This window comes from Elgaria multicarinata, chromosome 1 (genome assembly GCF_023053635.1).
Source record: "Elgaria multicarinata webbii isolate HBS135686 ecotype San Diego chromosome 1, rElgMul1.1.pri, whole genome shotgun sequence".
In the NCBI taxonomy this organism is placed as follows: domain Eukaryota; kingdom Metazoa; phylum Chordata; class Lepidosauria; order Squamata; family Anguidae; genus Elgaria; species Elgaria multicarinata.
Window position 1 is genome coordinate 45,163,425 of NC_086171.1, and position 26,332 is coordinate 45,189,756.

The 26,332-nt window shown below is 42.9% G+C and overlaps 3 protein-coding genes across 4 annotated transcripts in view; 1 reads left to right on the forward strand and 2 right to left on the reverse strand.

Moving 5' to 3' along the window:
* ACBD7 (acyl-CoA binding domain containing 7) lies at window positions 1–7,331 on the reverse strand. Its single transcript, XM_063147592.1, has 4 exons — window positions 7,231–7,331; window positions 349–466; window positions 198–260; window positions 1–109 (listed from the first exon to the last, which is right to left on the reverse strand). The coding sequence occupies exons 1-4, from the start codon at window positions 7,240–7,242 to the stop codon at window positions 36–38; spliced, it is 267 nt and encodes an 88-aa protein (XP_063003662.1). The 5' UTR covers window positions 7,243–7,331; the 3' UTR covers window positions 1–35.
* Window positions 7,256–14,204, forward strand: RPP38 (ribonuclease P/MRP subunit p38). The gene is made up of 4 exons (XM_063120734.1): window positions 7,256–7,363; window positions 8,761–8,884; window positions 10,227–10,407; window positions 13,245–14,204. Exons 1-4 carry the CDS (start codon window positions 7,256–7,258, stop codon window positions 14,116–14,118), a joined length of 1,287 nt encoding a protein of 428 aa, XP_062976804.1. The 3' UTR covers window positions 14,119–14,204.
* Window positions 14,205–16,879: 2,675 nt separating this feature from the next.
* NMT2 (N-myristoyltransferase 2) overlaps window positions 16,880–26,332 on the reverse strand; it is a 37,189-nt gene continuing 27,736 nt past the window's right edge. For both annotated transcript variants that reach the window (XM_063127276.1, XM_063127284.1), the window contains exons 7-12: window positions 25,997–26,167; window positions 22,747–22,855; window positions 21,430–21,600; window positions 18,470–18,637; window positions 17,412–17,549; window positions 16,880–17,166 (exon numbers count right to left, since the gene is read on the reverse strand). In XM_063127276.1, coding sequence (XP_062983346.1) covers window positions 17,146–17,166; window positions 17,412–17,549; window positions 18,470–18,637; window positions 21,430–21,600; window positions 22,747–22,855; window positions 25,997–26,167 — 778 coding nt within the window. In that variant the 3' untranslated portion in view covers window positions 16,880–17,145. The remainder of the gene's footprint in view (window positions 17,167–17,411; window positions 17,550–18,469; window positions 18,638–21,429; window positions 21,601–22,746; window positions 22,856–25,996; window positions 26,168–26,332) is intronic.

Genomic DNA, 26,332 nt, shown 5'->3' on the forward strand with positions numbered 1-26,332 from the left:
GAAATTAATACCCTAATCTTCAAACTAGTCAAATTCTACATTCCGTATTTCTTAATCAGCTCATTTGTTTTAGAAATATAAGCATTCATGGCATCTTCCTTTGACAAACCTGTAATGGAAAATTAGCAGTTATTTCATGCCTTGTTTTCACAGAAAATAATAATTTTAATCAGACTAAATGGCACACTATTTATAACCTTTCTTATGGTTCCATGCTTCCCATTTGGCTTTGCCTTTCAAGTCCAGCATTCCGGGACACTCTGTCAAAAGACAAAACATAGTATCAACATTTGCATTTTTGAAACTGAGATCTCAAAATTGACTCATGTGGGATGTGCACAAAGTTACCAATATTGATGTCTCCCACAATAGACTGTTTGTAGAGACCATACAGTTCCCTTAGTTCATCATCCGTGGGTTTAGTCTTTAATTTTTTTACATTTTCCGCAGCAACGTTGAAGTCAGCCTAGTAAGGAAAAACAAAAGAAGAAAAAATCCAGTGGAACAGTCTTCATTCAACAGTGTCAAAACTGGTTTCCAAGGAGTTTGATGCTTTCTTAAATGTCATCATTTTTAATTAACACTTACATCTGATTCTAGTTGTACAATAGCAACTTCATTTCCCCCTGTGCTTTCATCTTGAACCAGTGGTTTGTTTGTTTTATATTTATTTATTGCATTTCTATCCCATTGAGGTTATGCTGAGAATCAGCAGCTGGCCTAAAGTCACCCGGTGAGCTTCATAGCCAAGTGGGGATTTGAACTTGGGTCTCCTGAGTCCTAGTCCAGCACTCAAGTCACGACACCACACTGGCTCTCTGTTGGAGGAACTTCAGTACCTACAAGCAGCATCTTCATTCTCCCATTCACTTTATCACCAAGGGTGCAGCTGTGTTAATATTTTGGAATTTAGAGGCAAGCACCTTGCAGGGTATGACCAGCTTAGGACTGTGAGCAATGTAACAACTCCCCAAAGGGGTGCTCTTCCTTAGCAGCACAGTTCCCACCTGGCCCTGAATGCCACACATAGTTTATCCTAATATTTGCAATTCTTACTCCTCTGCAAAGAATAAAGGAAGATGCTGTAGAGCAGGGGTGAGGAACGTGCGGCCCTCCACATGTTGTTGGGCTGCAACGTCCATCAGCCCTAGTCAACATGGCCAATGGTGAGTTGCACTCCAGCAACATCCGGGGGGGGGGGGGGCGCACACATTCTCCATCCCTGCTGTAGTGGATTATGCTTTAGTATAGAAGCTGTCAGAACCAGAGGTGAGGCACAAGTCACAGTAAAACCTTTTATTGCTCCAGTTCCAGTATTTAGCTAGAAGCAGTCCTAATAAAGATTCTAATTATTACAGTCTTAATAAAGATCCACAGTGAACAGATCACAATGTAAGTATTTGACCAGAATCAGTTCATGACCACCCAAACAGCCCTGCATACAGCACACAGAATAAATCCAAATAGTTCTAGCAAAAATGAGGAAGCTTTCTGGGTTATCAAAGTGTTGCCTAGGATGACCATATGAAAAGGAGGACAGGGCTCCTGTATCTTTAACAGTTGTGTAGAACAGGGAATTTCAGCAGGTGTCACTTGTATGCCTGCAGCACCTGGTGAAAGTCCCTCTTCATCAAAACAGTTAAAGCTGCAGGAGTCCTGCCCTCTTTAGCTAGAGTGACCAGATACAAAAGAAGGCAGGGTTCCTGCAGCTTTAACTGCTGTGTTGAAGAGGGACTTTCACCAGGTGCTGCAGGCATACAAATGACACCTGCTGAAATTCACTTTTCTCGACAACTGTTAAAGATACAGGAGCCCTGTTGTCCTTTCCATGTGGTCACCCTAAACAATGTTGCCCCAACAGAGTCTACTGTTGGTTGCCCTGGTTTATTAAATACAGGGAAGTGGCCACTGAATATCAGTATAGGACATTTGATGCTAGCATGGACACCTGGCTCTCAGGCAGCTGCTGTGCCTCACTGGACACCTGTGAAATGCCCTCTTTAGTTGATGACACACTAGAGGAGACATCTCAGAAATCCCCTCTCTTGCAGGGAGCTGCTCCCGTTGCCCTGTTCCCATGGAAGACATCCCTGGTCATGAAGTGGGAGTGTCTGTCAAGGTCAGGTCTCCCGGTTGCGGAAGATAGGCAGTATCAGCATCCTGTGTCTCTCCCTCTCCTGGCTGGTAAACCAGTGGGAGGCCTGGTAGAACTGAGTTCTCAAGCACCTGGCTTCCCATGCTGGGCTTGATGCCACACTGCAGCATCCCTGCCTGTTTCAGAGCCAGTGTCACAGGCTATAGCTCTCCCTGAACTGGGTAAGCCATCCATGCAACCCCCTTGTTAGGGGATAAAAAAGGTTAATTTGCCATGCTGGGAAGTAAGTACTGCTACTAGCAATTAAAATTGTTTTATCACTGAACTGCCAGTGGCAAGGAGCAAATCCTAATGTGGTAGCAACCATTCCGGTGAAGATTTGAGCAACAAATGTTCTTTTCTTCATGATCACCCACATAAATAATGTGGCTTTAAGCAACCTAATACAAATTTCTCAATAATAATAATAATAATAATAATAATAATAATAATAATAATAACAACAACAACAACAACAACAACAATGGCAGTCTGTTGCAGTTCCAGCAAACCAAAAGTGTAGCCATCTAGTCCTAAATGGTAAAGTGAAGTGGGGCGGGGTGAGAGGGAAATGAAAGCAAATTAGGAATTTATTTCCTTTCTCTCAAAAGAAGTAGAAGAGAATTAAGTGCCCAGCAGCCTCCCCTTCACCAGATGATCCATGCAAGTCAACTGCTCTTGCACTGCATAAATCTAGGCATGTGTGTGAAAGCTGCAATGCAGCTACTGAAGGCACCTGGCATTTCCCCAAGTCTGCTCAATATCTGCTCCCTCAGCAGGTTGGGAATTTTGCTTTGACCTTGGTAATCATTTTCTTGCCTTAGGAACATGTTTTTGTTCTACATTAGCCAGTTTTATTAGTCTGACATGGCAACTAGGGTGGCATGTTATGCTACAAGGCAGGAGTTCTGGGATGCTCACCTCTGATAGGGCTTTAATGCATGTTTGTTCACACACCATCTGCCACATATTTACTCAGACTTAAGGCCTACAAAGTCCCAGGTGAACAGCCCTAGGATTGTAGTCTTAATGCAGGTTTAGTTATCCAATTTACACTTTAATAATAAGCACAAGTGGTTAAAAAGGGTGGGTTTATCTCAACTAGTTTAAAGCATGTTGATGGATGGATTGGTAATGTCAATTTGGATTCTGAGCCAAAGTGTGAAAGCTATTGTTGCGCAAAACCGTGGGATCTTGTTCTTTCCACATTTGTATCTGAGCTTTCCAAAAAACAGCATTGTGAACATGTTGCTCTCATGTTATCTTTCAAATGGGTTAAGCCCATGGGTAGGGAGTCTGGGACCCTCCAGAAGTTTTGGACTACAACTCCCACTAGCCCCAGCCAGCATGGTCAATCTTGGGGATGGTGGGACTTGAAGTCCAGAATATCTGAAGGGCCCAGGGTTGCTACCCCAGGATAAGGCTGAGATAGTGGCTTGCCAAGAACACTAGTGAGCTTCCAGCCAGCTTCACTGGGCTCCCATGTATACTTCAGTCAGGGCGAAGCACTTTCAATAGCTCCTTTAGAGTTCTGGCCAGAACATGGAGAGGATTCACCACCCCACCAGCTTCCACTGGGGCAAGATACTGTGTTTACAGCAAGACCGATCCCTCGGTCATGCTCTTTGCATAATTAAGTGATTGCAGGAGTTCAAAGGCAGAAAAGGCATAATTTTGGTGAATGAACTCCCTGAAAATCAATTTACTAGTCCTGATGGCTAGATTGAAGACAATATCCTATACATGTTTAGAGAGAAAAAGTTCTAAAACTGCCACATGGCTGGGGCATGCTGGGAGTTGTAGAACTTTTTCTCTCTAAACATGCATAGGGTTGCACCCTTAGAGAGCATCCCAGGGACCATAGGGTAGTTCAGTTTCCCCCTCTGAGATCGGAGACAGCACTCCAAACTTAGCAGGGGGAGTTGGGAGATCTGCCCCCCCCTCCTGTTGCCTTGCAGCCAGTGCAGAGAGAACTGCACTGGCTGCCTCTCCAAGGTTGGAAACACAACCTCGGAGAGTGGGGGAAGGGGCCATCCCAGTGGGCGGGAGGGGGGGGAGACTGGAGAAGCCAGGATAGGATTCCTCCTGAGCCTCCTCCAGCTGCCTTCTCTCCCCCTCTGATAAACAAAGAATGAACACTGAAGCTGCCCTGCTGGCTTCAGTCCTGTAGGTCATAGGAATCTCGGAAGCCTCGAGTTGGGAGGCTTCCAAACTTGCTGCTAAAGGAGGAGCGTGTGCAAATTGCAACCCTAAAAATCATCATGATGGAAGTAAAATGCATTTTAAAATCACCACCCTCACCCCCAATTTAATGTTTTTCACTTTTAAACTCAGTTGTATTTGAAGTTTAAATTACCGTATTTCTTCAATTCTATGACACACTCCCCCCCCATATAAACATCTCTAAAAACGGGGTGTGTTTTAGAATCGTGGGTGCGTTTATTATTTCTTAGAATCAATGCTTTTTTTCCTGTTGGTGGTACTGAAATTAGTGTGCGTCTTACAATCGATGGCGTCTCAGAATCGAAGAAATACGGTATTACACTTTTTACGTCAGGGTGAAGTTATACGAAAGGTACCAATGGGCCCCATTAACATTTAATTTGCAACTCTGGGCTCTGGCCATCCTCTCCCCCACTTTGTATGCAAATCGCTGCAAAGCTTGTACGTGTTATACAACAATCATGCTTAGCTCCTCAAATCCTACTTCGGGGGATTCAGCCACATCCAGGCAGTTAAGAAAAGCTGCTGTGTTACTGGCTATATTTTGATTGCTTCTGGGCAAGGGATTATGAGAATGCCCTAGCTGCTTTCACTAGCTACATTACTCTCACTCTTCCTAGTCCTCTTCCATAGGATGCCAATGCCGGTGTGTCAGAAAGAGCTGAGATTTGCAAACCAGAAACAGCCGTTCCTGCAGAACTGGTGCAGAAGAGCACAAGAAATGGGCCAGTAGAAGGAGCCACGCTGGATCAGACCAAGGGTCCATCTAGTCCAGCATTCTGTTCACAGGGTGGCCAACCAGCTGTCAGCTGGGAATCCACAAGCAGGACATGGATGCAACAGCACTCTCCCACCCATGTTCCCCAGTATATATAGGCTTAGGGCTTCTGATACTGGACATCTTCCTATCCTAGCAAGCAAGTGAAGTGTCACAATTCTCAACATCTCTGATCAAGAAGGCTGCTCTGGAGGAACCTCAGTGCACTGTGCAGATCACACTTACTGCAAACAGCAGAATCCAGCACATGGAAAGAGAATGCAGGCAGGCATGGCAGCTGAAGGCAGGCAGGCAGCCTTTCAACACAGGGGTAGTGAACCAGCTGCCCTCCAGATGTTCTTGGATCCTCACTTCTATCCACTCCAGCCAGCATGGCCAGGATGATGGGAGTTGTATCCCAGCAACATCTGGAGGGCCCCTGCTTAACACATCCAAAAGACCTGAAATTACAAGCTCCATCAGACAAGTGTTTTATTGCACTCTCATTACCGAGCACTCATGGATTTTTGCGGGTCCCTCTCACGACGTTGTCTGCCTCCTGCACTCCTCCTGCCCCTTTTAGCCTTCTTCGCACCACAAAGAACACCCAAGTAAGTCTGACTTGTTTTTAAAATGGAAGTTGCTGCTATCTCCTGCTGTGGGAAGGAGAAGCAGCGTGATCAAAACGTCCCACTGAACAGGCCATGTGCACATTGTTTACTTCCTCTTTCAAAAGAAGAAGTAATGAGGGAGAAAAGCAAGGGTAAGCAAACGCGATTTCCCCCCATATGACAACACTGTGATGGCACCCCAAAATTTATTTTAAACTAAAACCCCAACCCAATTGGAATGGCAGGCCCCTCCAGCCCCTAAGCAATTCCACACACACCACTCCCTGCAACCATAGGCCATTAAATATGGAAAATCTTCATGTCAGAATTAAATGCTTGCCAGCTCCCCTTGGGCAAACTTACACTCAGTACTGGAGTGGGTGGGGTTGCCACTTTGGAGTACGCTGGAACATGTTTTATGCATTCAGCCCCCAGCTGATGGAGTTATAAAGCCACAAGTATTTAAACCAGACTTGCCCGACCTCCCATAAATGCTGTTGTCTAGGGGTTTATGGGAGCTTTACTTCAATATATCTGGGGGGCACCAGGTAGGGCAAGGCCAAATTAACAGCTTTCCAAGTTCGTTTTAGTGCAATCCTATACATCTACTCAGAAGTAAGAAACATCTAGTTCAATGGACCTTACTCCCAGGAAAGTGGACATAGGGCTGCAGGCTTAAAATCTCGATCCTGTGCCCATATCTGGAAGAGCCTCAATGCTATATAGTGACTTACAAGAGGGCAAGCTAAGATGCTGCACACATCCCCCCCACCTTACAACCAAGAGAGGGAGGAAACCATCAAGTTGCGGAATAAAGCCACACTTTCCTCTGTCTTTAAAGAGAAGGTGGCAGCAGAATCCTATACGTGGGGCAGGAGAAGAGAATTAGAATCTCCAGATGTTTCAGACCCCTACCATTCCTGACCCGTGGCCATGCTGGGAGTTGAAGCCCCAAACACCTGGACATCTATGTTCTGCCCACCCCTGTTATATATGTTTACACTGAAGCAAGACCCATTGAGTTCAATGGGTCTTATTCCCAGGTAAGCACTTATAGGAGTGCAGCCTTAGCTGAGAGCAAGCCCCATTGATCTCAATGGGCCTTACTCCCGAGTAGACATACGTCCACGAAACGAGAGCGATTCATCTGCAGTGGCGGAGAGGAACACAGCTTTCAGCCTCGACGGAGCCCGCATACACTTCTCTAGGCACGACCCAGCCCACCCAAATCTGGCACGCATAAAACTTCTCTTCCGTCTCTGTGCAGCTCAGGCTCCGCAGCTACAATGCCCAGCGGAGCTGCTTGCTAACGCTCCGGAGCGACCTTCCTTCCCCGGTCAGGCTCTTGCCAGATGTGTGCTGGACTACAACTCCCATCACCCGCCACACTGGCAGTCCAGCACACATCTGGAGGGCGCCGAGTTGTGGGAGGAAGGCTGCTCCAGAGGCTGCAAAAAGCGCAGCGCTGCTTTCCCCCATCCATCTTCCCCCAGCGGTTCGTTTACCTCGAGAGTCATGCTGATAGAAACGATGCACTGCGCGAACTCTCCGTCCGGAATGAAGGCAGCACCGTTCCTCCTCCGCAGCTGTTTTTATGTTGCCAGGATGCGCAAACGTCCTCATTGGACAGACGCAATTGTGACGTCACCCCAAGAGCTGCACCGACCACCCATAACCAAGCGGCGGCGATTATATTTTTTTGCTACCCGCGCGCGTCTTTGTGGCCGGCGGCGAGGCGGTATCTGTAAGGGGGGAATCGCTTAGTAAGGTCCAAAGAGCGTGTGCAGAATCTTAGCCTCAGGCTCGCTTGAGGCAAAACCATTTCAAAATAAAGTGCTCGTGTGAAGGATGCATTTTCTCCTGTTTGCCTGGTGACCACCCCTTGTTAAGGTTTGTTTCCTATTGTCTGATGTTGGGAAGTATGTATCTTTTAGAACATCTAAATTTCTTTCCAATTCCCTACAAATACGTGCCATAACGTTTAAAGGCTGTGTGGGGAAATCATTCAACTCTTAATGGTCTATTAGTAGAGTTCTAAATTGTATTGTTTTCCTCCCTGTGTTTGTGTATAATGACCATTTGCTAAGACACAATAAACTAAGCTTGATTGCTTGGTGACTGTTTCTTATTAATTAGAAATGTTCATCAAAAACTGCTTTCTAATCACAAGGTTCTCGAGGCAGCATTAGTTGCATGCGCCTAAATCTAGATCCAGCCCATATGAACTCCTTTAGGATGAATGTGAATTACTCACCTAGTGCCACCTTTATTGTCTGTAATGAGGGTTGATGAACTCATACAACTCATTTAGTATGAACATGGAATTTCTCATTTAAGTGCCATCTAGTGTCTGTTTCTTGTAGTATGGGTTGATCACTATACATATTAGAACTGATATATTAGTACTGATATAAGGCATCTGCACCACACGTTTGGCAGTGTATCGTCTACTGAATGGGTGCTACTGTTCTAACAAATTAGACAAGTTTGAAGACAGGCTAATTTCTTCACTTGGTCTTGCTACACCTCAAATGTGTGTAAAAGTATTACAAGACCCTTTCCTGGTTTTGCATAAAGACTTGGAGGTCTTGAAAAGCAATTTATTTGCTACTGGCATATTTGATAGTAATAGCTAGTACTGCTGCCACTGTGCTCGTGAGACTTTTATGTCTTTAACAGCTGAAAGGCAGACAGAAATACAACTGATGCTTCCCCCAGCATATTCTACAACTATGGAACTTTAGAGTTGGGATCATCTTGTCCAGCCCCTTGCTCAGCGTAGGAGTCTTGCAACTACAACATCCCTAACGGATGACTATAGAGCCTCCAGAGAAGGATAGCCCACCATTTAATTTTTGTGAACCGCCCAGAGAACTTCAGCTATAGGGCAGTATAAAAATGTAATAAATGAAATAAAAACAACATGTCCCAGGGCAGTCTGCTCCATTGTCAAACATCTGGTCCCATTAGGAAGTTTCTTCACTTAACGTTTAGATAAAACCAGTTTCCTTGCAATTGCCCGCTTTTGCTTCTAGTTGTACACTCTGAGCAATGAAGAACTCGGCTCCATCTTCTGCATGATAACCTTCCACATATTTGAAGACAGCTATCATGTCTCCCGTTCATCTATGCTTCCCCAGGTGAAGGGTAATATCAAAGGTTAGTTCTACGGAAATGAATGGGACAAGTAAGTCTTGACTAACTTAAGTCTCATTTATTTCAGTGGCTCCACTCTATGTAGGACTAACATTGGATACTACCCTAAATGTACACAGATGCACCTGCTGAATTTCCAGGTGTCACACCGCTGAGGGGTGTTGTGTAGCACAGGAACCTCTGCCAGCAGGGTGGGGGGAATATTGGGGTTTGTCTGTGAGCAGTGGTGCAGCTAGGGATGGACTGCAGGGCTGAAGTTCAGGGGCCCCCAAATGATCAGGGAGTAGCAAGTGATGGGGACAGTGGAAAATTGGTCCAGAGTTAGCACATGGGCCAGTGGGGAAGATGTTGGTGGCTGCACCATCCTCTCTTACTTTATTTTAAAAAAAACATCAGTGCCAGCTTCAAGGGTAAGTATAGTTGAGCACCTTCTGAGGGACCACCTTCTGGGATCAGAGCTAGTAACCGACCAAGAAAGAGACGTTGTGGTTGTGGTGACAGCTCAATGAAAATGTCAACCTTGTGTGCGGCTGCTGTAAAAAAGGCAAACTCCATGCTAGGCAGAATTAGGGAAGGAATTGAGATTAAAACAGCCAGTATTATACTTCCTTATATAAATCTATGGTGTGACCACACTGAGAATACTTTGTATAGTTCTGCTCACCGCATCTAAAATGAGATATTTTAGAGTTGGAAAAAGTGCTGAAAAGAGCAACTACAATGACCAAAGGGTTGGAGCAATTCCCCTACGAATTAAGGTTACAATAATTGAGATTATTTAGCTTCGAAAAATGGCGAGTAAAGGGAAACATGATAAAAGTGTACAAAATCATGCATGGTGTAGTGAAGGTGGATAGAGAGACATTTTTCTTCCTCTCTCATAATACTAGAACCCAGTGGGGTCATCCCATGAAGCCGATTGGTGGGTGATTCTGGACAGATCAAAGGAAGTACTTGTTCACAGTCAAACTATGGAATTCACTATCACAAATTATAGTGATGGCCACCAATTTGGATGGTCATTGGTCTGTCATGAAGCAATTAGGGGCGCAATCCTATGCTTGTTCCAACAGAAAAGAAGTCCTACAATTCCCAGCATGCCTGGCTGGGAAATGCTAGAAGTAGTAGGACTTTTTTTTCTGTCTAAACGTACATGGGATTCAAGTAAACGATCTCACGTGACTTAACTGCTGCACCACTGTTTGTGAAGATTTGTGGGAAAAGCTCGGGCACCGTGGCGTCGGAAAGACTCGGGCTGCAACCGCGCTGCGTGCTTGCCTGGAAGTGACTCCCCATTGAACTCAGCAGGACCGCGTCGGAGGAACCTGATCTGCTTGCACTAAAGCGAGGAAGTCGCCTAATCAGAGGCGAATTCCGCTTTCACAGCGACCTCTAGGGGTCAGGAGAGGGGAATCTGCGGCCTACACGTCCGCCTTTGGCCCCGCCGCTTTGCGTAGGGTCCGCCTGCAGCTTGGCGCGGCGCTCGCCGGACTGTACTTCCGCTTCTCTCCCGCCGAACGCCCTAGGTAAGAAGGCGGCACGAGAACGCCGCTGTTGTGTACGCTCTGGTTGGGGCCGGAGTCGTCTCTGCGGGTGGAGGGAGAAACGGTGCGCGGTGCAGCAGCTTGGCGGGGCAGGGTGCGCGAGTGCAGCACCCATGTGAGATCGGGAGCGGTCCCGGTGTATACAGAGTGGCTTTCCCCAACCTGGCGCCCTCCAGATGTGTTGAACTACGACTCTCAGCATTCCCCAGCCAGCAGAAGTAAGCTCAACTGACCTGTCCTTTTCTGGAAACAAGAGTTCTGAGTTCGTTTCCAGGATTGCTCTAGGAAACCCAAGCTTCCTGTTGCACTAGCTGTGAGTCCCACTAGCATAACACAAACCAAGGATACTGGATCTTGGATACTGCCCAGTTTCTTATACTTGCCATTCCTCCACCCCAAGAGCTTGCTTACAAAAGTTCATACTGCCGTAAAGTAATCTTTGGTATGCTGTGTTCACTAGACAAAGAGAACTCTTTTTTTCTTTTTTCTTTTTTTAAAAATGTTTATGGCATATTAATGTCTGCTTTGAATAGGGAGATAAAAAATGCATGTGAACTTTTCTAATTTTTCCAGTCTATTTTAAAACATGCAGATAGTTAAATGTGTGAATTCTTGCCCTGTAGAGGCACAACATGTATTTCAGCAGTCATTTTTAATGTGCAAACCTGGAGCACGGTGGCTGATTTAGGACTGAACCCCTCTTTTTGCAATTATGTGGTAGCAGACACAATTTTGACTTCTTCACAATACGTTGTACTCGTTGAGGGACAGGTAGGAGTAAAGTATGCAAGTAGATTGTGACATAAAATCCCAAGAGTGTCAGGGGGAATTCAAAGAATGGATTTGATGAAAAATGCTCTTTGTCTGCAAACTCCACGGTGGGCTTCTACTATTTTCATTCTTTTCAGCGGTTTTTACAGAAACCCCATTGAATCCTGCATACAGCCAATTTATGTAGGAATTGACTCCAGTTCACTGACAGTTCTGTATATTCAAATGTAATTTGAGGTATGTAGCCGGATGACAATATCCTATCAAGATGCTCCTGCTCTTTAACATTTAAGAACCAAATCTTCCTTCAAGCACTGTTGACTTTTGCTTCTAGGTTTTCATTGTTAAAGTTTACTATGCCAGGTATTACTTCCAAAATACACTTTCAGTATCAAAAGAAATATATTTGTTGCTCACAACCTTTATACCACTTCCCAAAATTTACAGACTGACTTTTTGTAGTATCATGTGTATAATTCTTAAAACAAGCAACAATCCTGTGAGTCTTTTTCCTAGATGTTTATGATCACTTTGTTACTTTGTAGAATCATAAGAGTTTGACGGGAACATTTAGGCTATTGAGTCCAACCCCTTGCTCAGTGCAGGAGTCCAATTTAAAGTATTCCTGACAGATGGCTGTCCAGTCTGCCCTTGAATTCCTTCAGCAACAGAGAGCCCACCACCTCCCTAGGCAATTGGTTCTATTGTCTGACTGCTCTGACCATTAGGAAGCTTTTCCTGAGGTTCAACTGAAATCTATCTTCCTAGAAGTTAAAGTGCGTTATTTTGTGTCCTACAGTCTTGGGTGATTGAGAACAGGTTGTGGCCCCCTTCTATTTATTTATTTATTTTATTTATTTATTTATTTATTACATTTTTATACCGCCCAATAGCCGAAGCTCTCTGGGCGGTTCCCTTCTGTATGACAACTCTTTAAATACTTGAAAAGTGCTATTATATCCCCCTCAGTTTTTCTTCTCAAAGAAAATACCCACTTCCTTCAGTCTTTCTTTGTAAGACTTAGGCCTCATCTACACCAAGCAGGATATTGCACTATGAAAGTGTATGAAAGCAGTACATAAAAGGCAGGAGCCATACCAAGCAGGATATAGCGGTATGAAAGTGGTATATGGTATGTGTCAATGGGCCCCAACCGTTGTTAGTGCACTTCAATACCACTATAAAGCAGCAGTGTGGCTCTTGCCTTTTATATACCGCTTCCATACCACTTTCATAGTGCAATATCCTGCTTGGTGTAGATGAGGCCTTAGTTTCTAGTCACCTAACCATTTTCATTGTCCTTCTCCAAACTTGTTCCAGTTTATCTGAATCCTTCTTAAAAATGTGATATCCAGAACTGGACACATTATTTGAGATGAGATCTGACTGGCACAGTACAGTGGAACTATTATTTCTTGTAATTTAGAAACTATACTTCTACTTATGCAACCTAAAATTGCATTTGCCTTTTTTGCAGCCTTGTGATTAACAACTCCAAGACCTTTTTCACACACACAATTGCTAAACCAGATATCCCACTGTATTTCCTTTTTTTTTAAAATGAAGAACTTTGCACTTCCCTGTTAAATTGCATTCTGCTATTTTTTGCCCAGTTTTATATAAACCTATCAAAACAATTTTGAGTTTCATTTCTGTCTTCCAAGGCATTAGCTATCCCACCCAATGTAAATTTGGTGAGCATTAGAAGTTACTGAAACAAGAAATTAGTGGTACTGACACAGCAGTATGACAATGGAACCAGTTACCTACGGAGGTCATGGGCTCTCCCACACTAGAAGCATTCAAGAGGCAGCTGGACAGCCATCTGTCAGGGATGCTTTAAGGTGGATTCCTGCATTGAGCAAGGGGTTGGACTCAATGGCCTTATAGGCCCCTTCCAACTCTACTATTCTATGATTTTATGAGTATGTGAGCAAAAGGTATCAAGAAGGAAGAATACATTGGGAACTGGGCATGGTGTATAAATTGTACACGTCTAGCCATTGCACCTCTCTGGCTTTGTTCATAATGCTGCTTTTAATTTGCAGCTTAAGGTCAAAGCATAACAAGAACATCAAGATGTCTATTCCAGAAGGGAAGGGATCAGCCCGTAAATCAAAGCAAATGATTGCCAAGACATCGTTGAATAACCCATATGCTCTCCAGTGGCGTACCATGGACGGAGCAGATATGCACTTCATATTGGAGGCCTTGGAAGAAGCTATGAAACGGATTGGGTTTAAGAAGATAGAGCTTCGGAGGAGGAAGAAACCCTGCTCGGGAGGAAAGCAAGAGAAAGAACCATGCCATGGCCAGATCAGCGAACTTCAAGATGAGAATGGGACAGAGGATGCTAAAGCGCATGGGTGGACTGACTTGCAAATCAGGAACCAGCTTGCTATTGGGATCAATGAAGTAACTAGAGCTTTAGAAAAAAATGAACTCGTACTTGTGCTGGTGTGCAAATCTGCCAAACCGGCCATGCTAACGTCTCACCTTATTCCACTCAGTGCAAGTCGGGCCATCCCCGCTGCCCAGGTTCCACGCCTCAGTGAAAGCCTAGCACCAGTTCTTGGGTTAACATCTGTCCTAGCACTTGGACTTAAGAGGAATGCCGATGCCTTTGCAGAAGTAGCCAAAGTGATTATTCCACGAATACCTAGTTTGAATGTGCCGTGGATTCAGGATGGAACTGAACAAACCTTGGCGAGTGACGATACAGATCTAACGGACAAGACAGCTGTTGAGATTGCAGAGTCAAACCCAGAAGAGAGCTCTCCCTGTCACAAACGGAAACGAAGAGATAACTGCAAACTTGCCTCTCCTAATACAGCTTTGCAGGCACTCAGGGTTAAAAAAATAGTTCCCAATCCAAACAAGAAAAGAAAGCTTCCCAAAACTAAAAAACGTATTTCAAAGTAATTAATCATATTGGTTTGGTCCCTACATTTAATATATGCCTTGGTGTTTTTTTTAAAATTTCTCAGTAAAAACTATGTAATATTAAACGTTGACTAGGCTCACTGATTTGTTCAGAGGTTACAAAAGTATTAAGAACTGTGTTGCGATATTCAAGCTAATGCCTTGGCGGTGTATTTTGGGCCACATGTAATTTTAGAAGGAATATAGTAGTGCTTCGAACAAAGGTATTATAGACGAAACATAATTATTCAAAACAAAATAGTAGGAAAGCGATACGTTTATTCAAACATCCATCTGTGCTGATAAGACTCAATAGTTGGCCATCTGTTAGATGCTGGAATTGCAAACATCTGCAAATTTGGGAGCGGAGTATTTTCCCTTTTAATATTTTTCTCTATTGGACATTTGCGGTTGTGGTCAAATAATGCATGCAGAACTGAGCCCAGGTGCATTCAGCTTTTAATATAGAAATACTTTCTCAAGCATGTCAGTCCAAACACCTGCAGGAAGGAAAGCATTTGAAATTCAGAATTTTGGTTGCAAGTCATAAGGCCATTGCAGATCCTGTGATGCAGACTTCCTAAATGGAGGTTACAGCTTTACCGTGTTCAGATTAACAACATGCTATTGAATCTAAGTACTAAAATTGCCCATTGGCGGTTAAAATGGTAGTGCAACGTAAATAGCTGTTCAGAGCAAAGTTGCTTTAAGAAGCTGCTGTAGTATAAATATTGAAAATAGGCAAGCTGCAGGGAGAGTTAGGAAATAAGGGCAAGGAGAACTGAATAAATTAAAGACTATTACAGTACTAAACAGTTTAGCACAATGCGGAAAAGCCTATGTGAACCCAGGTGAACTGCCAGGTTTGTGTTTCTTTCTCCATTTGTGGGTTTGGAGGAGGAATAAATCAGCCTTTACTTTCACTTTGCTGCTTGTTATGTACAAACCAGGAATCATGATTTAAAACCAAACAAGTCAACTATAAACCCTGGTTGTTTAGCTGACTTGTTTAAGTTCATTTTAAACCACAATTTTTGGTTTACACATAGCAACAAGCCAAGAATTGGGAAAACAGAAAATAAACCCTGCAAAAGTCTTCCTCCTGGCAACATGGAGGGGTGGGGGATGAGAGCGTTCAAGCTTGAGTCTTTACTTGGGTTGCACTTAACCGCTAAATCCTGGCTTAATGTTTTGTACAAACTGGGCCATTTACTCAGGCAAAAAATGACCTTTATATACTGAGTTGTGTGCTTAGAGCAGTGTGTGTTTAAAAGGTTCTGAAAGGTCAAGTCATCACTTGTGTATACCAACTATGCTTTGTGTTTGACCTTTCTACAATGGACAAAGTAAGAACGCTGCTAAAAAAAAAAGCGCCTGTAATTACTGGGTTATAAAAATCAGCAAGTTCTCTAATATCCTGATTGTTTCCAGTTATCTAGTGAGGAAGGAGAGGATTGTAGTTCCTCACTGTTATTTCTTCCCACAATTTTCAGATGTTTAATGCATTATAACAATGATCCCCCCCTCCAGTAAGCTTGCACTTGGTGAACCAGTCTTGTAAACTTTTCCAAGTCACTGCTAAACGTCTGAATCTTTTTCCCCCCTGAACCAGGATATGTTAAGTTGAAACATATGACTGAACCAGGATATGTTAAGTTGAAATCTAGAGAACCAAGGACTCCTTCAGAGGAACCATTCAGCCTGTATAAACCAGCTGAGAAATCAATTTGGGGTGACTTAGTCTCGCATGGAAGATCCCATGAGTCTTAACTTTTTTCAAGTAAGCAATGTCTACAAATAACTTTTGTAGGTTGATTTTTTTTAGGTTGGTTGCTAATTGTCAGCATAGGTAATTGTTGCAAAGTGTGGAATGCATATAAAAGGCTTCAGCATATTTTAAACTCAGCTGATCAGTAAGATTGGGGTGGGGAGGAAGAAAGACAGTGTTTGCAAGGGTATGTACATTTGCTTACTTGCTCAAGGGACAATGCAACTGCTTTACTCCAAAATTGAGGATCATACTATTACTACCAGCAACAATTTTACTTATTTACACAAACATACTTTCACTTTAAAATTATGGACATATTTTTTTTTAAAAAGCAAGTAGACAAAAGGAGTATGTGCAATTTTGCATAAGCCTTGAACACATTCATTCTTAACACAGTACTAAAATTCTTAGTTTATGTACAGACTGATCTTAACTTTCCACGAAAAAGGTTAAGGGTTTTCCTTTCTCAGAGTTGTTAGATGAACCAAATAATATAATTCAGGCAACATATTTAGACACCTGCACTAAACAGTGCAATACTATTGAATCAAGTCAGTGATCTACTGAAGATCAAAGTACAAATCTGTATTTTTATTGATTTGGCAGCATTGCTTATGGAGAAACAAATGCACTAGTCAAACCAGCACATTTCTGTACCACTCCACAGTTACAAAAGACATCCAAGATTTCCATGTTTCCTAATGAACAGTCATACTCCCAAGACTTTTCTCCTTTTCAACGATGACATCCATGTGATGGAAATAAGCAAAAATACTTAAAATTGGCTCCTTCATTTTGTTACATTGATAAACGTACACTACCACTTAATAAATAGAAATGCAGCAGTTCAGTCACATTAACAGTAAATAATTTGTACTCTATTCCACCACTGCCATTGAGTTGTACAAACCGCCCCCACCCCAGTCTTTTATGCAGGGGAGGGGAGGGGAGGGAGAAAAGAACCCCTTTCATCAAGATGCGAGCTAAGCATTGAAAATTAAACAAATGTGCTTTATTTTTTTTCATCGACAAACAGTAAAAGGTTCATGAGCTTTTCCCGTTCAGAGGTGAAGGTGTGGAGGGGTTGGTCACGCGTGGATTTCTTCACTCCCCACCCCCTGTATGCCCCCAAGGTTCAATAGATTTAAGTTCATCAGGCATTGTGCTTTTACTCCTTTTGAATTGTACTGATCCAAAAGCTTCCATCAGCCCAGATGATTACTTCCAAGAACTATAAATACAAGTGTCTTTTCTCCTTATTGTAATACAAGACCAACCTAGAAAGACAACAACATGTACATATTAGTGTAGATCGGGGTAAGAAAGAAAGTGTGGATATTTGAATGCTTCCAGACTTGCTTCCCTTAGAAGGGGCTTATAAATAAAGAGTTTATAAGATGTCACAATTAGGAAGCAAAATTACAGAGCATCTAGGTAATTCAGATTACTATGAACCCAACCTAGTACCCTCCAGATGCGTAGGACTACATAAAAAGATAATTCTCTGTTGTAAGTGCATTACCTTTTCAGAATCCATGCCAGGACATCTCCAGTTATACAAGTAATACTGCAAGTTGCCATCACCAATACCAAATTTCAGTTTTTCCAGGAATGTTTTGTTTTCCATCAAGTCTAGTGCATTGAACACGTCAAACCCTTTCTGGCAATATAAAGTAATTAAAAATTGATTTCTACTCAAGTTTACATCAAGGTATACAAACACTTGTTCTTCTTAAGGGCTGTGTGGTCTTGGACTTTGGCCCCAAAGTCCAACTCTAGCTGCAACATTATAGTACTTCCACGATGTAATGTTCCATGACAATTTGCACATAGTGCAACTCATCTTAGGCACCACCATGCTTTTGAAGTTCATGGCACTCAGTTAGTGTGCATTTTAAATAGGGAAGATGGGACAGATATCAGATCATTTATTTAGGACCTCAGTTAAGCGAGATTGGGTGTGCTAAAGCCCACCTCCTACCCTGAAAATTACCCCATTGCAAAGCCCTTTTAAAGAACCAAATCATAAATGTCTTCCAAGCTGACAAAGCTGAGGGCAGGTTGGCCCAGGGGTATTGTTGACTCCTAATTTAGAAGCAGGAGAGCAGATCTGGTTATCTTGTTTCAAAAACACAAGCCTGGTGCATAGTATTTTATGATAATGGCATTTAAAAAGCTGAAAACATTGTTAGGAAACAAAAAGATTCCAAGTTAACATTTAGTCCAACACGGCTGTTAATGACGATGGATAACTTTGGTGCTGCCATTGTACTATAAACATTCAGCAGAAGATAAAGCTTGTTAGGAGCTTGTGTCTCATTCAAGGTGAACAATGAGACTAGAGGCGGTGCTGTTAAACTGGGACATGAAATCCACATTTTTGTATTGACGTTTCTACTTCACAAGAGAAACATGGCTGCAACATTTTGGTTTAGAGCTGCAGAATTCAATCCAAAGCTCTCCTGGAACATCAATGCAAACACAGAGCTTAGGATGCTGTCCCATTCTCCTCATTCAGTGTCAAGAGGTGGGCGTTACCTCTAAGCAGCGGATGTGAACCAAAATGACAGAGCTACTTACCAGCTTTGCTATAATGAGTGCATCATTCATTAGATCCAAGAGCGGGGTCTCCGTATGGACGTTGTAGAAGGAATAGGCAGCTTTGAGGCTTTTATGAACAGGATGGTGCATGACCGTGGAAGGTAGTGTATAGAAACTCAGAAAGTCAGTTAAAATACCATTTGAACTCTGGGGAAGAAAAACACACACCCTGCAGTGAGGAATCAAAACAAAAGGCTCTATAGCACACTATGGTTGCTTAAATTGGCAGGGCGGACTTGCAGGCCAAGAAAGAATTATTCCATGCTGAGATGTATTTGCTAGTGTTGTGCTGAATCCTCTCCGCTATTTTTCTCTCCCTGTGAAAGAGGCATTGTTTTTTCTGCCCCTTTTATTATTTTATTATTTATTACATTATATACTGCCCCATAGCCGAAGCTCTCCGGGTGGTTTACAAAGGTTAAAAACTGAACATTAAAAACAAATATACTAAATTTAAAACCATAAATAGCATAAAATACAAATACAACAACAATAACCAAACAGTATTCATTTAAAATGGATACTTTTGTAGGGAGGGGAAAATTTTTCTCCTTGGGGAGGGGGACAGCGTTTCCACATCCCTTCTAAAAGTGTAGCTGGTTGTTAAGGATCTTCTTTCTATTTTTTAAGTTTTAAAAAAACACCTTTGGCACTTGCAGGAGCCCGGCAGTTCTTCCTGGATACTTATTGGAGAACATGTGACCTTGTCCCTCTCCAATAGGCATTCTGGAAGAACTCCTGGGCTCCTGCAAGTGCTGGGTGTTTTTTTAAAAAAAATAATAGAAAGAAGACCCCTCAACAACTGCCTATACTTAAAAAGGGTATGTGGAAACCCTGTCCCCCTCCCTAAGGAGAAAATTCTCCAAAATTCTCACCTCTCCCAGCCTCTTTCACCAGTTTCCTTCCTACCCCCCACAAAATGCCGAAAATGGAACAATCAAAATTTTTGGCACAGCTAATTCTATAGCTAGTCAATAAAGTCCACCAACAAAGTATGTTTAGCTCTGTTAAACTTGTTTCCCAAACAAGCAATGACATGTTGATCATGATCTATAATATGCATTTTCTAGGCCAGGGTAGGCGGCCAAGGTGGGCAACCCTTGGCCTCATTTCAAAAGCCCTCACAAGCCATCAGTTCAAATCTCTGGGAAGAGCAGTCTCTCCTTTCCATAACAGCCTAACTGGGCAGGGAGGAAGAGTGAGAGTGAGAAAGAAGTGGGGGGTTGAACGAGAGAAAATGATATGGCCATGCTCACTTCTGTGTGTAAGCCCCCAACAGATTACAGAGTGAATGTGGCCTTTTGCAGGAAAATAAGGTTCTCCTACAGCAGGAGCAATGATGGTAGATACACTTATTGCTACATTTTTAACCCATCTTTCTTCCATGGAGCTCACCATGGCTTCAGCCACTTTTATCCTCAAAACAGCCCTGCAAAGTAGGTTAGATTGAGAGGTAGTAGCTGGCAAAAAGGTCACACAGTGAGATTCATAGCTGAACAGCGACTTGAACCCGTGTCTGCCCAGTCCTAGTCCAACATACAATAACCCAACCTGGTGCCATCCAGATGTGTTGGACTGCGTGGCTGGCTGGGAATGATGGGAGTCGTAGTCCCAACATATCTGGAGAACTCCAGGTTGGGGGGGCTACACAACCCCCTAAACCAACCCCTGGGCCACGGACCGGTAGTGGTCCGTGGCCTGTTAGGAACCGGGCCGTGCAGGTGAGCTGCTTTCACCCCCCCACCCCAGCGTACTTGGGCGCAGGGCACCATCTCGCCTGCCCAGCCGAAGCAAAGCCGATGGGGTGGGGTTGGATGGCTTTGGAACGGTGTGCCCAGCCGGAAACCGCTCTGGGAGAGCGACTTCCGGGCGCGCTGTTCCAAAGCCGCCCGCCCCAGCATCCTGTCTTTGCTTCGGCTGGGCGCACACCCAGCCAAAACAAAGCCAGGACGCTGGAGTGGGATGGGGTGGGGGCTTCCCAAAACCATCTCCTCAACCCGCCTCCCCGGTCTGTGGAAAAGTTGTCTTCCACGAAACCGGTCCCTGGTGCCAAAACGGTTGGGGACCGCTGCCCTAAACCACACTGATTCCCATCGTTCTCCACTGCAGAAATGCTCAGCTTGCAATTGAAAAAAGGGGAAGAGCATCACCCTGCACAGCGAACCTATTGCCCCTGCAGCAAGGCCCCTGCTCAATCTGTGCCCTGGCAATTTAGTCTAGGCACTATATTGTGCTCATTCGTCTTTATTTCAACAACAATAACAACAACAACCACCGCAAAGAATTTTCTATTCTAAGAGCAAGAAGAGAATACTGGTTGTTAGCAGGACAATGAGGGACAAGCTGAAATAAGACATTGCGGTGCAGATAGTTTTACTACAAGGAAGAGGTATTCTGTTAAAACCAAGCCACAGTAATGCTATATAAAGCACGGGCAATAATGAATCTTTGGCTTGCACTCTCCCTGCCCCTGCTCCGAGGAGGAGATGGGAAGCATCTGCTTTTGCTTTTAAATTTAGGTGGAGTTCTTCGTTATGTCTCAATTTAGGGATCTCTGATTACCCTATAGTTCAAACATCCCCAACCTGGTGGCTTCCAAATGTTTTAGACTTCAACACCCATCACCCCTACCAGCAAGGCCAGTGGTCAGGAATGCTGGGAGTTGTGGTCCAAATCCTCTGGAGGGTACCAGGTTCTGGAATTCTCTATAGTTCATTAACAAGCCAGGATTGTAAGTCACAGTTTAATCCTAGCTTGTCTGAACAAAACATACTTTAACCGGAGTTCCCCCCAAGTTAGGTTATAACAAACAAATCTGTCTTTCAGCAAAAAGTCCTTGCAAACAGCAATTGAAAAATAATACAACCAAATGAAGGGAAGACACAGAGGGCAGCAATATGGTAAAGGAGGGGGGGGGGAACACCACAAATCTCTCTTACCTCTACAACAAAAGTGTCAATAATATGATCCTGAGGCAGGAACCAGTGGGCCACTTCGTCTTCGTTCATAAAAGGAGCAAGATAAAACTGCTTCAAGTAATTGTTAATTAATTCTTGTACTGCTTTAATATCTTTCTGTTCCATGGGTCTCAAACCTGACGTTTTCGTGGCCTTGTTAAAATGAAAGAAATCAGAAAATTAAAAAGGAGCTTAATACACTAAGGGTGCAATCCTATGCATGCTGAGACAGAAAAAGTCCTACAACTCCCAGCTGGCTGGGGAATGCTGGGAGTTGTAGGACTTTTTTCTGTCTAAATATTTTATTTATTTTATTCATTATATTATATTAATATCACCCTGCACAGCAAACCTATTGCCAGCCAAGTCAAATAAGAGAAAATGTGGAAGGCAAAAGTAATAAGCTGTTTGGCACAAAGAAAAACACAGCCAGTACGCTGAGGTGGCTGGCTGGCTTTGTTTTTTGAAAGCTCAACATTATCACACTTCTCAGCATCAAAACTTAACACTAAAACCATATCCTTCCCCTTCAGCACTATTAGGAAATGTTTAATATGCATCCACCCCAAGTTTTCAGAGTAGGAAACTTCAATTATTTTTAGTATATTCAAGAAAATAATTATTTCCTCCCAGCAAACTCAGGCAGTATTTTAAAAAATCTAGTTCCAGCTGCCCCAAGATCCGTACATGCCGCCAATACTTTTGGAGCCCATTCTACCAGTCTTTGGGGCTGCTCACACAACACACTAACCCACACTCAATGATTGAATGTGGTTTGTTGTTTAACCAAGGATTGTTTGTTGAACCATGGGTTAGTGTGCTGTCTGAACCCAGAATATTTTCTGCAGGGTGGCTTGTTAGCCATGCAGCATACCTTGGTAACCACCCTGAACAATCCAACAACAAACCCTGCGTTCTTAAGATGGCTTGTTCAAGAAAATAAGCCACACTGCATGGTTAACAAGCTGCCCTGGCTGCATTCAGACAACATGCTAACCCATGGTTCAGTAAACAGCCATGGTTCAAAACAACCTACATTCAATCACTGAGTGTAGGTTATCATGTTGTGTGAACAGCCTCACTGAGTGTGGATTAGTGTGCTGTATGAGCAGCACTGAGTGTGGATTAGCGTGTTGTACAAACCCACTCTGAAAACTTTCCAACCAGTGTGACTGTTTCTACTTCCCTTGAACATAAATGCCTCCTCAAAATGGAAAGCTTGCCTTGTCAGGGAATGACAGAAGGCTATTTAGGGCCTCACTGTGACAGTGAGGGTCCTCTGGCAGATACATTGCTTACATCAGGAAGTCTGTAAAGCTTCATCGTTCTCTGTAAAGTCATATTTCTACTCAAATGAGAAAATTTCACCTCTACCAATTTTCTGGGATTCAATGATCGATGCCAATACCTGGAAATAAAAATATATATTTTAATTAAAACATTAATTTCACTCAATACCAGTTCCTAAATAAGCACTGCCTCTACTTGCTCTTGAAGAAAGAGAAACTAACTCTTAAAATGTTCATTTAAAGCAAAATATTGCCCTGCTACTTGGAGAGGACCCTTTAAAGGCAGAAGACAAGTCTCATTTTGCTCTTTATGTAGAAACACATTCCAAAAAGCACCCGTAGTGCTAGCAGCAACCAGTGTAAGCCCAAACCATGAGGAATCATGGTCAGACAGCCCTACTCAAATGAATTGGAGCTCAACAGAAGCAAAAGTGGATTATATCCCATGGCTCCTCTGTTTCAGATGCAGGCCTGATGGTGTATATCAGCCTGCCCCAACATGGTGCCTTCTACACGTGTTGGACTACAACTCCCCAGTTCCAATACAACTAGAGGGGAAGGCTGGTCCATCTATTCCTACGTGTCCAACTTAAAACAGCATTTCACATCGTAATCCTATAAAACAGAGAGCCTATTATGGGTTGGCAGTTCCCAGGACTGGGAATTGGAGCATTTGCCTGTTTCGGATGTATTTGCACTTCCTCTGAAGGAGCAGGTCTGTAGTTTGGGGGTGCTCCTTGATCCATCTTTGTCACTGGTGGCCTCGGCCCAAAGCGTTCATTACCAACTTCGGCTGCCTAGCCCCGGTTATCCATGCGCTGGTGACCTCGCAATTAGACTACTGCAATGCGCTCTATGTGGGACTACCCTTGTGTGTGGTTTGGAAGCTGCAACTAGTGCAAAATGCAGCAGCCATGGCAGGTTCACAGGGACACCTAGTTATGCTCACATGAAACCTGTTAAAAGAACTGCACTTGCTGCCTGTTACCTACTGAGCCCGGTACAAGGTTATGTTATTATCCTACAAAGCCCTAAAGAATTGGGACCAGGATACCTACAGACCATCTTCCCTTATATAAACCTAGACAACATTTATGATCTTCAGAGAAGGTCTTGCTCGTCATTCCAAAAAGAACCGAATGCCACCATGAAGAAACTTGATGACAGGCCTTCTCTGTAGTGCCACCCTCCCTCCCTAATGTAGTTCGGGATGTGGGAAATGTAACATCCTTTAAATGCCTCCTGAAAACATATCTTTTCACACAGGCTTTCCCTGGGCTGTAACTGCTGCTGGGTTTATTTTGGATTTATATGGTGTGTGTTTTTAACTTCTAAGCTTTATATTATGTTCTCACTTGCTGTACTTTACGGTTTTAAGTGTAAATTGCCTGGAGAGCCTCGGCTATTGGGCAAAATAAAAATGTAATAAATAGATAAATATACTTGACTACTCAGAAGTAAGTCCTTTATGAGGTATGTGCTAACACACACTGCAACCTTAATTTCTGCCATATTTAGGGGCCTGTTAAGACAACACGCTAACCCATGGTTAGGCCGCTAACCCTTTTGCAGCAAATGGTTAGTGAATGTGTTTAAACCGTAGTTATGTAGCTACCATGGTTAGGAATGGTTCGCACAACATGTTAAGTCATGGTTCACATGATGTGCTAAGCCATAATGTTTAGCTCAAAACGCTTAATCACCGTGGCTTAGCATGTCCTCTTAGAGAAGCTAGGTAACATAAAACTGCACTGTACTTGCTTGTATTTTAATTCAGGCCATGTGCTGTTTTTCCTGATATCACCCTCCCCTCTCTTGAAAGATTTCTGCTGATACCCATTTCAGTATACGTTGCAAAGACCTTGCAACATTTCAGCATGTTCCAGCTGAACTGTGAAGGAGTGGTTTCTTGTCTTTTCTTTTTGCTGCTTTTGCATCTTGTTTGCATTTTATTGTGTTTGCATTTTATTATTTATATTTAGTTTTATGACCGGATGCTTTCCTTTTATTTTTGTGAGGTACTTTTGATCCATATTTGATGGAGAGAAGCAGAATATAAATAACAGAAATAATGGGGGGAAAGTCTATGCTGCCACATAAGATTTTGAACGCTGCTACCCAAAAAAATCATTACGGTCATTATTTTGTCAGCTGGAATCCTTCTTTTTTTTCTTTATTAATTTTTAATTGTAAATTTCAACAAAACAGATCATAAAAAAGGAAAAATAAACTATATATATATATATATATATATATATATATATGAGAGAAATAAATAAACAAACAAATAAAACTGGCATCTTGCAAGCCTGGCCCAAGGCAAAATTCCATTCTATCTGAAATGTTATTGACTACAGCTTGCCACTAAATATTTAGACTACAAAGTAGATGCTGGTGCAGTGTTATCCAGTGGTGTAGTGGAGTCAGAGCGTCACAGGGACGCAGTGCCAGCACTTTTTTATTTGCAGGGACACTAATGTCATCTGTCACTGGACATCCTCAGAATTCCTTTACATTTAGTTGCAAATCTCACAGCAACTGGGGGAAATGAGTTTGTCCAGCAACGATACATTGTTCCATGTTCTCATACAAAGTATTTTGGGGTGGCTTAGTCTTGAATGGGCTGTTAAGGCCCATTAGCTTTACAAAAGTCCTGCTCCTGGTGGAGATGAAAACTGCTAGAACTGGTTTGCTGATATGGATCAACACAGCTGCCTGAATGTCTGGACTCTCCTTGGGGGTGTGGCCACAAGGATGGTCGTGATGAGGGCCCGCACTTCAAAATGTACCACTGGTGATACCAAATTATACTTTTCATCAATTGGTTAAAAAAAATGCAAGACTAGAATCAAAGGCAAGGACCGAGGCACCGGAAAATAGATGCTCAGGTCTTCCTAGAACGCACGTCTACGAATTTATTTAAGCAATAAACAATCTATCAACAGAAAAACAAATGCATAATTCAGAGTACAGTGCATTCTACTTATAGCACACATAATTACTTCAGTCTAGTATTTTGGCAGCCTTTTCTTCCACAAGAGGCAATGACTGTTGCACATCTGGCACACTAAAGTTGTTTGCACAGTCTCACACTGCCACCATGTGGTGATGCACCCATCAACTTGCTGTCCCTAATCTATTTTTTCTTCATTTTTTTTTCAATTTTTGGGAAAAAAACACCAAGTATGACCAAGTTTGGATCAAATCCAATGACACCCACAAGCCTTCAGGTATCTCAGAAAAACACACCCTTTGCTTACCTGCAAGTTGCAACAGGTTTGGGAAGCACCACTCCTGCAGTATAAACTGCCTGAAAAATTCCTTCCAAGTTTACTCTCCTGGTTATTTCACGAATCAGGACTGGTGCTACTCGCTTAGATCTCAGTTTTTTATGGACACACAGAAAATTAATTTCTACCATTTTCTTCTCACTGGAATAAAAAGTTATAAAAATATAAGCTACTTACATTTTTTTAAAAAGTCCACCTACATATTCTATTATATATTGTCTACCTATAGTGCAGAAATAGAATACAAATTCTTCTAATATGACTCGTCTTAAGAGTATGGGATAATCCATAAATGAGAGGGGCAGA

Excerpts from the sequence above, each read along its gene's own strand:
- ACBD7 (XM_063147592.1), bottom strand. Across the intron at positions 261-348 it reads TGTGGGAGACATCAATATTG|AGTGTCCCGGAATGCTGGAC; the intron begins GTAACTTTGTGC and ends GTCTTTTGACAG. Across the intron at positions 110-197 it reads AGCATGGAACCATAAGAAAG|GTTTGTCAAAGGAAGATGCC; the intron begins GTTATAAATAGT and ends TTTCCATTACAG.
- RPP38 (XM_063120734.1), top strand. The coding sequence starts at position 7,256 with ATGCACTGCGCGAACTCTCCGTCCGGAATGAAGGCAGCACCGTTCCTC. Across the intron at positions 8,885-10,226 it reads GGTGAAGGGTAATATCAAAG|CGAGGAAGTCGCCTAATCAG; the intron begins GTTAGTTCTACG and ends CTTGCACTAAAG. Across the intron at positions 10,408-13,244 it reads TCTCCCGCCGAACGCCCTAG|CTTAAGGTCAAAGCATAACA; the intron begins GTAAGAAGGCGG and ends TTTAATTTGCAG.